Below are 16,593 nucleotides of genomic sequence, written 5' to 3'. Positions count from 1 at the left end.
ATTAACTTATGTGCAGTAGGAGTAATATTTTTCACTTGTTCTGTCACATTTTATAACTAAACAATATGTCTTGGTAGCATTACATGTTTTAAACCTGTATCAATCTATGTGTAACAGTTAGGTGTAAAAGTCCAAATTCCACAATTGCTTACGTTTCTTTCTCCCATTTGGATAAAAATTTGGTTTGTTGTTCATGTCTTCTGTTGTGGATCATATTCTTTCTCCTGTTGAGTAAATTTTACAGTGTTTTCAGTTCCTTGTTTAAAAGATTTCCCAATCAATTCTCGCTGGAGAATTTTGTTAATTCTGTTACTTGAATACAATCCTGTGACATTACTAAAGTTTCAGGTGCATTGTAAACAATAAAGAAATCCTCCCATATTTCTTCCTCTCGTGTAGCTCCAATATGTCCTTTTGTTTTTTTTTAATTTGGAATTTGACATTAATTTGTTAACAAAATGTTAACTTTAAACATAGCCAGTGTGCAATTCTGTACAAGTTTCAACTCAGGAACTCAATTCTGTTTTGTTGACTGTAAATTCTTTTATTGCCTAATTTGTTAAAAAATATCTCAGCCAGACAAGTAACTGATCATTCCTGTTTCTGCTTAAATGCAGGAGTGCTTTTATTTTTAAATTTATTCAAACTTTTCCAAAAGTATGTTTAACATTTGTCTTCTTTTATGTAAATAGATCTTCCTTCTGTTGAATAAAATTGTGTTCAGTTACTGTAAAAACTTTACTGGCGTTATATTGATGCTATGAAAAAGTCCTGATACTCACTTCTAATCAACTCTTGAATTCTTTAACTTTCTTTCTAATTTTCAGCCTTCTACTCAGCGTGCGCTTTGTCCAATTCTTTACAAGCAAGAGCTATAACTTCTTCATTTGACTTTTAATTAACATTCGAGGACCAGAATCTCTCCTCATCTTTAGAGTCAAGTCAAAAATATTGTTTTGAAACACAATCTATTTTTGTTGTCTGTTAGCCTAGAGTACTGCTGTATTTTGCTTTGACATCTATTGATTAAGATCTGAAAAAAAGCTTGATTAAGACTAAGTCAATTTGTTTTCAACTGTTGTTAACTCTTTATCAGTTTGTGGCCTATAATGTCTTTATAATCTCAAAGTTTTTAATTAGATAGCCTTAGACCCTAAGTGTTTTGTACATTGCAAGTGAAATGGACAGTGCAAATGTAACTGTTCTGGAGCTACCAAGGCAGATTGGCTTTGCAGTTCTTGACAACTAGCATGTCCTCTTTGTGGATCTTAATGCCGGGCGTAAGCCCCATTGACATTCAATCAGGCGACTAAGTGCCAAAAGATCCAGCGGGCTTTCACATCCTGATATTGCGCATCCTTTCACTTTCCTAGAATCGGCTATATTTGGACCAATCTGAAAATGGGAGAGATTGGAGAAGGAAAACCTGTGATGTGACAGCATGTGAAAGAGGAAAGTTATGTCAAATTGTAAAAGGAAGGTCAATCTTGTTCTTGCAGCTTTTGGCAATAAATTTTACACTTCATGTTCCCGGTTCAGAACTTTGTGTGATTGAAACACTTGTTTGGAATTTGGCTTGGAAGCCAGTGCATTTAATTTGTGGCCTGTGCAATTTTCTATACAAGTTACTGGATGGAAAATTAAGTGGATTTCAAATAAGGCGTGGTAGTATGTTTAGCTAAATTGCTGATGTCCAAAAATAAATGTGGTCTTATTTGGGCTAGTTTTTTTTTGTAGTTTATAGATAAAAGCTAAATTCAAATCACTATACATCATCAAATCTCCAGTTGTGTTTAATATATGACTATCTAGGCCAAAGATATGTGTTGACTGAATAAGTGAAATACTGCACCGTTAAACAAACAAATGTCATACGAAAAGATCCGACAGGTAAGCTACACAAATTTTATGTGTTACCACATCTCCCATAATATTGCTCATGGTGACCCAGAAGATGCACTAGAATATTTCAGCTGAAGTACAATAGCCAGATATCAATATAAGATGACCTGGATTTTAATTGGTACAAGTAAAGCCAATGTCTGGAAATTTACATGATTAAGTTATTTTGCCTGCCTGATGTGAGAGTTTGGGACATTTGCTCAGGGCAAGAGAGGAACTTGGCATAGGGGGAGGATCCAATTAATGTGGTCCATGTAAGTACACATGACAAAGTAGGGCAAAGAAAGAGATTCTGCATAGTCAATATGAGGAGCTAGGCACAAAACTATGAAGCAGAATTTCAAAGGTAATCATTTCTGCTTTATTTCCCGAGCCACATGCAAATTTCAGCAATCAATGCATGGTTTAAAAACTGGTGTGGGAGAAGTGGGTTCCTGTTTTTGGGCTTTAATTTTGGGATGGTCAGCAGGAATGTGGATTTTAGTTTATAGTTCAATCAAACATGTCTTATTGAATGGTTGAACAGTCTGGAAGGGCTGAATGACTCTCTTATGCTCTTGATCTGTCTGTTACATTGGATTCATTTGTACTGTCATGTTTCAAAGACCATATAATAATTTGAATGCTGGACTTTATTTGCTGCTTACAACGACAAGTGACACAGCAGCTTCAACTTTGGACTTTAATTAATTTCCTGACATAGGATCTCAAATACTCCACTAACATTCATACTTAAACCTGTTCCATAAGAGGGTGAATTTTGGCTGCTTTAATCGTGCTCAGTCAGAGTGGGTTAGCACATCTTTGAAAGGCACTGCAGTCAGGTGAATTGGTTATGGGATTCCATGTCATTCCCTAAAATAAGAAAGGGTAAGAAGAATTGGCAGCATCAGTGGAGATGATAATCAGTCAGACATTTAAATACACATTGAGCAATTGCAGTTAATAAGAGAAAGGTTATGTCCATGTTTGATGATAGCACCCTGTTAGGTGGCACAATAAACAGTGAAGATAGGTGCAAATGGGCATGGATCGATTAACTGAGTCCAGTTTTTAAAAAAACTTTGCATTCATTCTGAGAGCATCCACGTAAAATTTAAATCATAGTATTTATTTTAAATGGCAGTAAGCTAGAAAATATGAAGGACAGTGTAAGAGAGAGATTCACGGTGCAGACATCATCAAAAGCTAAAGAGCAGGTGCAAAAAAGCATTTAAAAAACTAATGGAATGTTGGTCTTTATCTTAACAGACAGGGTGGAAACTATTTAAATAATGATGTAAAGCTCAGACAGGACCAGTATGGAATGCATTGCCTTAAAAGGTGGTGGAAACAAAGGTGGTCTTCTACCTAAAAGGTGGATAAAAAAAATCATAGGACTGTGGGGAAAGGTCAGAACATAGAACATAGAACAGTACAGCACAGAATAGGCTCTTCGGCCCACGATGTTGTGCCAAACTTTTACCCTAATCCTCAGGTCTATCGAACCTCCATCTCTACCTTATACTATCATCCATATGCCTATCTAATAGCCACTGAAGTGCCCCTAATGAGGCTGATTACTAATGTCATCAGCATTTGCAAAATAGGCTAAAAATCTTTCTGTGCTTTATGATTCTATGACCCCGTTTAGGCTACTGTATTCAGGTCAGCAAACTGGATCCCCAGCAGGATTTATTAGCCTTGCAGGCATGACAGATTCACAAGAACAATACTTGGCCAAAATAAGTCAAATCATGAGAGCAGTTTGCATAGCCTTGGCTCTTTTTGAGTATAGACGATGAAACAGTGATCAAATTGAAGTGTCCAGGATGATTGAGGGAGTTGAGGAAAATATGGAAATTAGCTCTTCTGGAGGGGAAGAAGGCATAGCTATAAAAACTGAAAGAACTGTGGATGCTGGAAATCAGAAACAAGAACAGAAATTGCTGGAAAATCTGAGCAGGCTGGCAGCATCTGTGAAGAGAAATCAGAGTTAACGTTTCAGGTCTGGTGATCCTTCCTCAGAACCTGCTGAGCTTTCCCAGCAATTTCTGTTTTTGATAGCCATAAAACCTGCTTACTGACATTGTCCTGGGCAACTCTTTAAACAATAGGTAGGGAAATCTGCAACTATTTTCCCTAAAAGCCTTTAGAGACTAAATTATTTAAAAATTTCAGAACCGAGATCACAGGATCATGGGAGCATTATGGCACAGGCCTATCCAGCCCATTGCGTCTTCATCGGATCTATAAGTGAGCTTTGTTACTTAGTTCTATTCTTGTGCCTTAAGTTTGGTCACTGTACCATTATGATTTAACAGGAAAAGGCTTAACAGGGATTGACCCTCACTATTTTGCAAGCTATCACAAATGTGTAAATTCCCAAATAAACCTCCAGTGTGATCAATTTACTTGACTGACTGCTATTCAAAGAAAAAAAAAAATCACACCTGGTTTCATCATTAGCAAAAAAAGAACTATTTATTACCAATGGAGTTTCCTTAACAAATGGTAGAAAACAAAAATAGGAACACCAATACATTACTTTGCAATTTATACTATACCCCTGTAAACCCCAAATGTGAGCACACTCATTCAAATATAAGAGACAATTTGATTCATATCATGGACAACAAAATATCGACAGGGAAAACAAAGTTTTGAAGGTCAGAATTCCATATCACAAAGATGAGTTACGTCATCTCTCACAGTTCTTTTCTTTTTAACAATGATAGCTCGCTGTTGAGCTCAGAGTAATGGTTGTTCTTTGATTTGATGGATAATTTTGTTGAATTGTTACTTTTCTTGTATTAGAATTTTTTTTTATTAGTGTCCCTTTTTTTTGTCTTTTTGCTTGATGGCTTTGGATAGTTTGGTTGCAAACTCTATCAGTGTGTAGAAAACTGCAGCTCAACCTATTCCAGGGCTGTGATCAGGCTGTTTTCCTTTAACTCAAACTCCTGGTGCTGCTATGACTGATTAATGTAAAAGTCTCATACATTCAAAAGCAACATTGTCTTGTGCAGCTAAAAAATGTGCACCATTTGATTTTTCAAATTTGCTGAACCCTTCTGGTATTTCAGTTATATTAGCAGTGTCTGACTTCCATTCCAGTTAATAGTTCAAAAATTGAAAAATATGTGGGCTTATACAGTTTTAAGGGCTTTTGAATTGAAATAGACAGATAAGTTGAAATAGACACCAGCTACATTCTCAGCGAATTGTAGAATAGGTTCAAGGAGTTTAATGGTCTACTCCTGCTCGAATAATCTTATTTCTTCCAAATGTTTGTGAAAAATTGCTTTCAGTAAAAATAGTACTAATAACTATCAACAATTAATAAAGTTTAATTTTTTTCCGATCCCTATATATTAGTTCCTCACCCAACCTTCTAAGCCCCTAAATTTATATTTAAAGCACATCCAATATGCTTGTAAAAATCTAAAACAAACCATTTATGCACAGTGACTGTGAATTAAGATTAGCTCAATTTCAACAATGTTTCTTCTTTCCCTTGTCTTTCTGTCATGATGGCACTCTGCACAACCAATTTACTGCTTGAAACCTTGGTGTTATGTTCATTAATCAGTGTAGGTGGGTGTGGTATTGTTCATAGAGATAAAATCAGCCTTCTTTTCATAACAACCTTCCCCACGTTTTTGAGGCATAATTCCGCATCTTTCTCCTCTCCCTTAACTGCCCCATGTTATCTGATACTATGTTTTTGGGCTTTCCCCCATAATAATTGATTAGTGTTACTTAGAAGCCAAATTAATCCTACTTTTTGCTTCGGACTACTCAATGACAGTTGTTAATTGTTTTTTACGCTTTTCTATTGCAATGATGGAGGAGGAATTTCATGTCAATTATTGTAGGATGGACATTGATATCGCTACGGGTTTTGTCGCGTGTACGTCATTATTATAAAAGGAATCCAGATGAACTTGAGAATTAAGTAAATTCCCCATAATTTACTCAGTGGGATTTGTTAGCAACAAATTTTGATTTCTGGCTTGATAGTGTTGCAGTAGGCATTTGTCTGAGCATAAAATTATAATTTTTCAAGCCTCATTAGGCACTTGCAGTACAAGATCCTTAATCAGCTCCCTATTCAAAACATTGATTATATTATCCTCTAATAAATATATTTGTTGTTTGGAAGGTACCAATAATGTGGGTTGGTGGACTAGTTAAGTGGCAATTATATTCTGCTATTTAAAACATATTTCATTACTTGAAATGGTACCACAATTAAGGAATGAAATGTGGTTGTATTTTCCCTTAAATTATATACAGTGTTTAGAAATATTTGGTCTGCAACCATCCCCACATATTTCCAGCTCCATGATACTATCAGTACTTTATTACTCCAGGCTCTCCTTTTCTGAATCCCAGGCCCAGTTTTGCCTCCAATCATTAATTGTTCTTGATCCGTTTATGCTCCTTCTGTCCTCAAATTCCATCCCAAATAGTTAATGTTGAGGCAAAAGAACCTCCTCCATAAACATTCCATCCTGCAATATTTCTCAGGCTAGATTCTTCTTTACCCTGTTCCCAAATAACACTTGATAAATAGGTGCAATCTGGAGAGAAAATGATTGCCAATTCCCTGCTTCCATTTTGTTCCTGAAGAGAAGGAAGTTGAAAGAAGAATTCAACACCATTGTCATGCCCGAAAGACCACAGAACTTACCTTTTCCAACCTCAACTTGATTCTTTTCTCCCCTCTCCTGTCCCTCCCAACTTATATCTGCGATTCTTCTGATGCTTTATGTCAGTTTCATAATTCCCAGCTGGCAGGCTCCAGCCACCTCCTTTTTGCCATGGATATGCAATCCCTCTACTTGTCCATCCCCCCTCAGAATGGTCTCTGGGCTCTCTGCTTCTTTCTCGGGGAAAAAAAGCCTGAACTGTCCCTATCCTCCTCCAGTCTTCAGTGCCTGGCTGAGCTCATCCTCACTTTGGATAACTTTCTTTTAACTCCTCCCACTTCCTTCAGGTCAAAGGGATGACCATGGGCAACAACATTGGCACCAGTTATGCCTGTCTCTTTATGGCTATATGGAACATGCCTTGTTCCAATCCTACTCTGGTCCCTCCCCTTAAGACTTGCTCTAATTCATCAGTGCTGCTTCCCTCTCTCCTTTAGAATGGGAAATAATTGTCAATTTTGTTTCCAATTTCCACCCTGCTGTCACTTGCTTAGTCCATCTCTGACTCTTCCCTTCCTTGATATCTGTTTCCATTTCGAAGGATAGGCTGGTCATCATATCCACTGCAAACCAACCAACTCAGACGGTTACCTCAACCATACATCTTCACATCCTGCTTTCTATAAGGACTCCATCCCAGTCTACCAGTTTTCCCCATCTTTTTCGTATATGTACTAATGATGCCACCTTCCTCAAGAGGGCTTCAGAAATATCCTTTTCCTCAACCAAAGATTACCCATCACTATGGTCAACAAGCCCTTAGTTGTGTCCAACCTGCGTCCCATACTTCTACCATCACCCATTCCCTTGTCTCCCACAGCAATGATAAGGTCTCCTCATTTTCACTTACCACCCCACCATCCTCTGCATCCCAAGGATTGTGAGCTGCCATTTCTGTCACCTTAAATGGGATGCCACCACCAGACACACATTTCCCTCATCTCTCTTGTCAGCATTCCATTGCATCCATTCCATTGGGACACCCTGGTCTTCTCTTCCCCCCCCCCCCCCCCCCCACCCCACCACCTTCTCCACAACTCCTCATACCCTCTTTGCACCTTCCCATGCAAATCACAGAAGGTGCAACACCTGCCTATCTACCACCTCCCTCCCTTTCCAAGACACCAGACATTCCTTCCAGGTGAAGCAGCGATTCACCTCTTCTTCATTCAACCTAGTCTATTGCCTTCACAATTTCTAGTGTGGGGGTCTCCTCTGCATTGGGGAGAGGAAATACAGGTTAGGTGACTGCCTCACAGAACACCTACGTGTTTTTCACAAAAATGACAAGAGTTTCTAGCTGTCTGCTAGTTCAACATACCATCGTGATTCTGACCAACATCTTTGGCACAGGCCTGCTGCAGTGTTCCGGTCAGCCTCAGCACAAGTTTGAAAAACAACTCATTTTCCACTTGGGGACCTTGCAACCTCTAGGACTCAGCATTAAGTTTGAGTTCAATTACTGTGGAGCTTGATTCCGTCCCTCCATTTTTTTATGAAGTGTTTGTGTGGTGCCTACGTCTACTGTAAAGTACAGAGTGGCAAAGCTTGCAATTCTAACCCCAGCATTTTCATACAATGAAATGTGCATACATTATTGTACACGTTTGAGTTACCCCAAAGGACCAATATACAGAACTGTTTCCAGGCAATAGAGTTTAGTATTCTCATCAGTCTCCACATAAACATTGCACACATTCTTTCAATCGTGTTGATATATTAGTCATTTGTGTGCATGTTTTGCTAACTGTCCATCTGGGTGATGTTACTTACTAGTGAAATAACATTCACATGAGCTTGTTGTGTTGCCATGGTACCAGTTGTGCCCTTTCCCTTGTCAGAATCCTGGGGACCTCTGGGTTTGATGTTTGATCTGTGGACAGAGCAGGTGCTAAGTTCACACCTTCCTGCTCAGCCATCTGCAGGTGAGAAATAACTTCCCTGCATGTTCATATCCAGGCAACATCAGGTGGGATCCACTGCGGGGGAAGTGACTTTCACATCATTCAGGTCCAGGATTGGAGGACGAGTTTGCAAATGGGATCTGATCATGTCTGCTGATAATTGGAGTTTGGGTGATGTTGTATCCATGGGGAGTGGATAGGAGCCAGGGCAATTCTGGCCTGACAAGGGGAGGTTGGGAAGAGTTAGATTCGGTCTGGGGTGGGTAAGGAGCTTATCAGGGTTCATGTCTGCATGTGGGAGAATGGGACAATGTTAAGTTTGATTTGACGGGAAAAGGTGTGATGGGGGGTTTCTGGGGTTCTGGAAAAAGTGAAGTTATGGGTGTGTGAGATAAATTTGCAGTCAGTTGACGAGTTACTCAGATATTTATTAAACGTATTTAACTATCTGTTCTTCTTGAGTTATTATTTTACTTCTTCGTTACATTGGAACCCTCTGAAACCTCTAATTTAAAATGAAGACTTTAAGGGAATTTCGGATGTAATAGAATTGCTCAGTGGAAATTTTAAATTTCCTGGGCAGCTCCTCTGGATTGAATGTTATGATGGGATTCCACAGGGTCCCCATGCACAACTTCCATCTATGCTGCAAAAGCTACTATATGGCCATGGAAAATGTGGACCAGTGATCCTGTTTCCTCTGTTCAATATACCATTTTAGGTTGTTGACTCACTTCTATGAGTCCAGTATTCTGTTTGAGCAACAGGTTGTGCTTGATGCTTTTGGGCCATCCCTTCATCATAACTTTTTTGCAACACTTGGGAGAGTTGCATCTTGTTCCGTTGTTTGCTTGATTTGAGCAAGCTGATTGACTTGAAGGTTCAATGTCACTGCTGGGTTAATGGTCCAGGGCATACTGTGTTGCTGCTTCGTGTGGGATCTGGAAGGATTTACACTCTCTCATAGCATCAGCAATTTCTGCTACAAGAGTGATGCACTTGACAGCATATGTACAATTTACATTTGCTTCCCTTATTTCTATGCCATGTCTAGGTGGTACCTCTGTAAATGAAGTAACATTCTTGAAAGACATTTTGCAACCAATTTTAATGGCTTGAGTGAAATGCTTTGAAGTGGCTTTTGGTCAGACTCAACTATTATTTTGCCCCTCCAAGTAGATTTTGATGAAAATATTCTCAAGCAAAGAAAATGGCACTCTCAATCTGAGTGCAGGATCACATGTTTGTGTTGATGTCCTGGATGTAAATGCAATTATTTGTCCTTGCAGCATTAGGTTTACTCAAAGTCCTGTCTCATTTGCGTCACATTACAACGTGACTTCTTATATTGTAATATCTCAGGACTGGCATTTCCATCATTAGTTGCTTGATTTTAGTGAACATTGCTTCTTTTTCCCCATGACCCTGTATTACTGCACATCCTTAGCCATGAGTTGGCATAATGGTTCACGCTCCAATAATTTTGCAAAATAGTTGACGATTCTAACAAATACCACACTGCCCTTTCATGTGTTGATCACAATATCACTGTTGTAGCTCTCTACTCTTTAAAGAGTCCAGTTGAAGGCCTTCTCTTTTGTACATGGCCAGTGTGTATCACTTCATGCATCTTTAATTGTAATTTTCCCTTGTTTAGCTTCAAGTTCATCTGATTTGCTCTGAGCTTTGATCTTGGCATTAATAAAACTAGCAGATCACCCACTTTAGCTTCGACGATGACAAACTGTCGCAGGCTGTTGGGTTTGAGAATCCTCTGGATTCATGGATACACAAAAAAAACATACACCACCATCTCTAACTCTCATATTATCCAAATCTAATTAGAAAGCTGCTTCTTTTGTCCAGCTTCGCTTCCAATAACTATTCTTCACATCTAAGGCAATGAAGACTAAGTTGCAGCAAAATTCCGTGGATGGTTGACATGGGGTAGTGAGATATCTTCAATGTGTTGTTTGTGGGTCATGCAGTCTTTAAACTTTGCAGTTCTTTCATTGGATTAATGGGATGGGGCGTTCTGTAGGGGTGACTTTCTTGATTACTCCTTTCTTTTCCAGTCTTGGTCAGCCAGAAATTTCCTCAACAAGTGCGGAATTGGCATTATAATTCACATCCACTGCAAAATGATATTCTCCAGGAAAACACCATAAACCTGTATATACTTATTTATGGTCTTCTGGAATTTGTTCCATTATATGCTGTGATACATTGCAAATCTCTTTTGACATGTTGAAAGTTAATAGCCCAAATTTTGTACTTGCTGTAGGTGAGATGCTTGGCTTTTGTTTACTGTCAATGATCTGATTCTCAAGATCTCAATTAATGTATTCTGTCCTCTCAGCACAAGTATGGTAACTTCATGTAGACCCGACCTCACTTTTGAGAGTTTCATTTTTGGATTGTCATGTTGTGCCACTTTACAGAGATTTGAGAAGGTTCTGGTGTTACATTACGCAGCAGTCTATTTCTGATACTTTATGTTAACCTGATGCTCTCCTCCTATTGTTATCATTCCAACAGTCACAAACAATGTCTCACACAGTGTCGGGAAAACTTGCCTGTGATTTGTTGTTGACTGGGGATTGTATGTTATTTGCTAAGGTGCAACTGCTTTGCTCAGTAAGTGTTCTGAATTGCTAGAACTGACGGGATGTCAGAATTTTTAAATTAAAATTCATGATTCCAGAGAAAATCGCTTTAAAGCCAAGGCAACTCTGTTCTGCAGGATTATGACTTGAGCCAGCTTCAGCAACCAGATTCACTGGATCCTGGATTAGCAAAAGCTCCTGGGATCAGGCGGGTTGATGAGCGACCTATTGGTGCTGAGCCACAGTATCCGCTGCGACCAACCGTTCCTCATCCTGGAGATATCGGAGACTTCATTAACGAGGTAGGAATGGAAAATACCAGGCTGATATTCATTGTTTCATACAAGCCACAACAGCCAGGGCTTTTTCTTTAATTTGTACAGTATATTTTGTCACCAGTACAGCTGACAACACTAAATTTGTTGTTCTGTATTTTTGACAAAAGTCATTAAATTATTCTATCATTTTTTCAGTGTAGGTGTTTATTTTCAGTTGAGATTCATAGAGATTAGGATTCAGCAAAATTTTAAACTTAAATGATAAATTTGCAAACAGATGTATATTTTTCTATATGTGGGTTCACAAGATATGAAAGATTGGTGTTATCCCAATTCATTTGATACCAGGTTTAGATGAATAATTTGTGATTACTTTGGCAGCTCCATAGCTGAAGGATTTGAGCACAACTTGCATGCAGAAAGTCGTGAGGTGGGCTTTGAAGGCTGCTTGCCAATCTAACTCTTATCTTACACGATTTAGTTTTATCATTCTTCAACAGAATGCTGCATGACATTCACTGATCCATCTTTTAGAAAACAGTAATGAAAATCTAGCATCCAGCATTCCTTATTTGTTGTGGACACAGTGCACATTGCAGATCATCCTACATCTTGCCAGAAGTACAAAATGTATTAGTAAAAGCAGAATTTTGAAACGATTTAAGAAAAATAGCAAAATTCAAAGAATTTCCTCAGCTTTTTGAAGTAACCAATCACAGAAATTCAGGATACTGAATTTGTAATTATTTACTATTGTTGCATCTAGTCCAAGTTTCTTAATACACTCTTGGATAGTATCCCATATTTTCTTAAGTATCTGTTATCATGGTATCCTAAATTAATTAGAGTAAAAAGGTTGTGTCCTGGATTTTTGTAACTGATCACTTTTAAATGTCCAGAAAAGAAAGATGTCAAGAAAAGATAGATCTGTCTTAAAATACTTTGAAGATTTCATGATTTTCTGAAATACTGTTGCAGGGCCTCAGAGCAGCGGATAATGACCCCACAGCCCCACCCTACGATTCCCTCCTGGTTTTTGATTATGAAGGAAGTGGTTCAACTGCAGGTTCAGTCAGCTCCCTGAACTCATCCAGCTCTGGTGACCATGATTATGACTATCTTAATGACTGGGGACCTCGATTCAAGAAGTTAGCAGACATGTATGGTGGTGGAGAAGATGACTAACAGTATATTAGAAATGAAGGAACTGTACAAATAAAAGAGGCATCTTTTTCATTAATATTCCCTGCTGACCATAATATTTTAGTGGTGTGTGTTAGTTTTTTTTTATTTTAGAACATGAGCTGTTAGCATGAATGCTTGTTGTCTTTTTATGCATATTTTTGGTCAGTCAGCAGGAATATCGCTCAACTTTGCTTTACAACTAAAGAGGAAAGGCGCTCTTTATTAACTTGAATTTCTTAGTACAGAAGCACTGTTTTTAAAGTGCCTTTTTGGTACATTTTATCGGATTCCCTCAATCTCAGGAGCGATTAAAATTCAACCATCTATTGATCCCTGGTCCAGTATTGACCACGAAGAGAAAATGAACAAATCGGTTTGTTTCCACACTGGTGAATGGACAAACTTTCCTTTTTTGCCTTTTAAACTATTGGTGTGTAAGATACATTAAAAAAAACTGTATAGAAACACATGTATTAACAGCCATGTTTAAAACTGAGCAGTGGGTGGCTAATCACATTGTATATGTTGTATAGAGCTTAACATTGAAATCTAATTGTCAAGCAGTGTAAAAAAAAGACAGGAAAGAACATTCTGAAGGAACTGGTTAGACTTCATTAGCATTAAGGCCATTTCCTTTCAACTCTGAAGTAGAATAGACATCCGATTAAAGTAACTTAATTTTTTTTAAAGCATTGTTGCCCACTTGATTTCATTCTGTAGAGTGTACATAATGTTACACAGCTTGAAGCAAACATCATCTAGTTAATGTTATATGTATAATTGGAGCTTTCTTCTTTTCCTTTTTTTGCATGTTTTTTTAATATTGAAAGCGTAGGTGCTCGCATGGCTGTGGTTGTTTCAAACAACGATTTCTTCTCGTGTTGGGTGTTCATATTTCAACACAAATCATTGCACAGTTAGAGGAAACTTTTTTTGTAATGGTCAACAGCACAAATATTTTGTATCGTTGTTTGTACCATTTTGTACCAAAAAAAAGGGAAGGTAGTAAAAGTTTTGAATGCGTGTTTCAAGTGCCACTGCAGTTATGGTTAAACTGAGTAACAGCTTTGCAAATTTATTGTGTACCAGAGCTGAATCGGTGCATTTGCTCCTGGCCCCTCAGTGTTATAAATAAAGTTCCCCTTTTAAAACACTGCTTTGTTTTCAATTCCTTTCGGTTTTTGCTATTTTTGGAAAACATTAAACACTATGTTTACAGTGATTATTTAACTGAGTATCTGGCCTTCTTTCAGTGATTCAGATACTACAATGATTCTGTCTATTTTGTGTGCGTCAAAAAAACTGTATTCTGCCTTTAATAATTTTGGACAACTGAATTTTGATCTGAATTCTTCTTCAAATAAAGGTTGTCAGGTAACATTGTAGTTATTGTTGTGCAGAAAATGGCATAACATGGTATTTCAGGCACAATTATTTTCTGTGAAAGCAGCCTGTTGTTCATTTTACTTATACCGATAGCCAAATTGAGAAGACTGACTGAGATAATGTAAAGTGTGTTAAAGTAGTTTCTATTACAATGAAACAGAAAAATTCCAAGGGGAGAACTCACCATCTATGGTTAACTAAAAACAGTCGAAAATAGTGTCAAACTTAAAAACTTACCTGCTAAGTTTTGTTAACTAATGTTAAGAATGTAAAAGACAGAATGTAAAACATCAAAGAATGGCTAAAAGAATAAATCAGGGGAAAAAAATTGGAGCCGAAGAGAAAGAAAGCTGAAAATGTAAAACATACGGTAAAAGTTTGAAGCAATGTCATTAAAAAGAAAGTTGTGTTGGTCCTGTAGACATTAAATAAGGACTTAGTGAATGAATTGAACAGATATTTTGTATTGATCTTCACCATAAAGGATATCGGAAATATCCTAAAAATAAATATAAGTCAAGAAATGACACTGAGGGAGGAACTGAAGAAAATTACAATCACCAGGGAAGTAGTACTGAGCCACTTGTTGGACCTCTGAGGTGACAAGACCACTGGTCCTAATGGACTTCATCCTAGGATATAAAAAGGGAATAGTTGATAAGTTGGTTTAAATTTTCAAAATTCCCTAAATTCAAGGAATGTTCTATTAGATTGGGAAGTAGTGAATGTGGAGGGGAAGGGTCAGAGATATCCCTGAAAAATTTCTCAGATTACATCAGTCTGTAAAGTCCACAAGAATGAATAAGCATCTAGAAACCAAAAATGTATATGGCTCACCACACACAAACATAGGACAGAAGTCAGACCCTGATTGGAAATACCAAAATATGTCAGAAGTTTAAATGTGACTGGGAGATTAGCTTAGCATGTATTTATCTATTCTAGTGGAAGAATAGCTAGTCAAGGGGAAAAATCATTACAGTGGAAAACAGTTCTGATGTTAGAAATGACAAGGCTAAGAAAGGAAAAGAACAGAAGTAAAACCTTGCTAACCAACAATCATCTTGGACTGCTCCCCTGAGAATTGAGCATTTATGTAAAGAACAGTGTAAGGTATATCTAAGTGTTTTTTCCAGTTGTGCTAAAAGTTTAAAAACAAGGCAATGTTCTGTTTGGTGATTTTACGGTAAATGTTGGCTATTAGGAAAGTGTTTAGTTAATAGTGCATTTAATTTTTTATTTGAGGAAATATCCTAAAAATGCGAAATCTTTGTTAACTGTAAGTTTGAATGTCTTCTTTTTATGTGTCGGTTTTCGGTCTCTAATGGATTGTAACAATGGCTAGCATTGTGTCTGATTTTGTAACCTCTTATCCCATTGAATTAAAGGTGTGCAGCCAAACTGATATCTTACAGCAAGCTAATTACTTAAAATTATAGCAGAACGCAATTTGATCATGTGATATCAAAGCCAAATAATTCCAAGTGAGCTGTTTTGGAATCAGAAGCAGTGCCGAACTTAGAGTTTTTCGAACTGTATGATTCAGTTCCAGCTTTACAGTAACACTGATGCTTAAATTGATATAGAGATGAGTAAAAAGCTTAGGATTGTTTCTATGGACAATTTGGATTGATGCCATTTTACAATAACAATAGTAACACATAACTTGGAGATATTTCAAGGTTCAGGACTCTTGCTGTAACCAACCAACGAACCAACAAAGAGCTAAATTAACTAAACATCATTCAGCAAACAACTATACCCTAAATTTTGGAAATGATATTCATTCTTGCATCACCTAATCTACAGTTCCACTTTATAAAATTACTGTTGTCACGAGAGCTAATCCAACATTGTTCCCAAATTCCCATGGATTTTCTTCCCATTTTAACAAGCTGTAAACGAACGACCATTAAAAGGCACTTCTCGTAGATTGTGTAGAATTTGAAATCAACCAACAATTGTAAGCCTGTTCAAGCAACTATTTCCTGTCCAATCCATGAAGATGAATCTTCCAAATTCCATACTGAGCCATAGGATGAATCTTTTTAACGAAAACTGTATACCATCCTGCAACCGACTCTGTTAACTCAAAGAACTAAGTATCATTTCCGATAACCACACATTTAATGCAATTTTTTGCTTTTCTGCAAGAACCCTCTCCCTCTCCTTTCTGCTCAAAACCTCAAGTTTCTAACTTTACTCTAGACAGCATAGTTGCTCCTACCATTGTTTACAGGTGTGAAGATATTGCATATGCATTCCAATTGGAGCCACCCATCCCCTTGGTAACCAAGATACAAATGGTGTTGTGTTGGGCAGAATTTGGAGGAGGTCACTCCCTTCATTCATCCATCACATTTACATTTATAGAGGTAATCATAATGTATTTGTATTCATAACAAGCCAAATAAAAGTTAATGAATTCCATGTCTGTTTTTCGTCAAGTAAATTGATGGTTTATTATTATAGAAAAAAAAGCTATATTCTTCCTTTATGTCGAGTGCATTAACACAAAAATTACTATCAACGGAAGTCTAAAAACTTCCTGCAAAAAAGACCCTGAGTTACCTAGGAGCAGGAAAGCTGATGTTTTGGGCCTAGACCCTTCATTGGAAATTGTTATGTCAGATTCTCC

General features: G+C 37.6%; 1 protein-coding gene across 2 annotated transcripts in view; it reads left to right on the top strand.

Moving 5' to 3' along the window:
- LOC125461583 (cadherin-4-like) overlaps positions 1 to 15,251 on the top strand; it is a 657,666-nt gene extending 642,415 nt beyond the window's left edge. Inside the window, exons 14-15 of one of the 2 annotated variants that reach the window (XM_059652819.1) lie at positions 11,244 to 11,408; positions 12,363 to 15,251. In XM_059652819.1, coding sequence (XP_059508802.1) covers positions 11,244 to 11,408; positions 12,363 to 12,569 — 372 coding nt within the window. In that variant the 3' untranslated portion in view covers positions 12,570 to 15,251. The remainder of the gene's footprint in view (positions 1 to 11,243; positions 11,409 to 12,362) is intronic. The other variant, XM_059652818.1, reaches the window with a different exon arrangement.
- The last annotated feature ends 1,342 nt before the right edge of the window (positions 15,252 to 16,593 follow it).

This window comes from Stegostoma tigrinum, chromosome 19 (genome assembly GCF_030684315.1).
Source record: "Stegostoma tigrinum isolate sSteTig4 chromosome 19, sSteTig4.hap1, whole genome shotgun sequence".
Taxonomy (NCBI): domain Eukaryota; kingdom Metazoa; phylum Chordata; class Chondrichthyes; order Orectolobiformes; family Stegostomatidae; genus Stegostoma; species Stegostoma tigrinum.
This window is presented reverse-complemented; position numbering and strand designations above follow the sequence as displayed.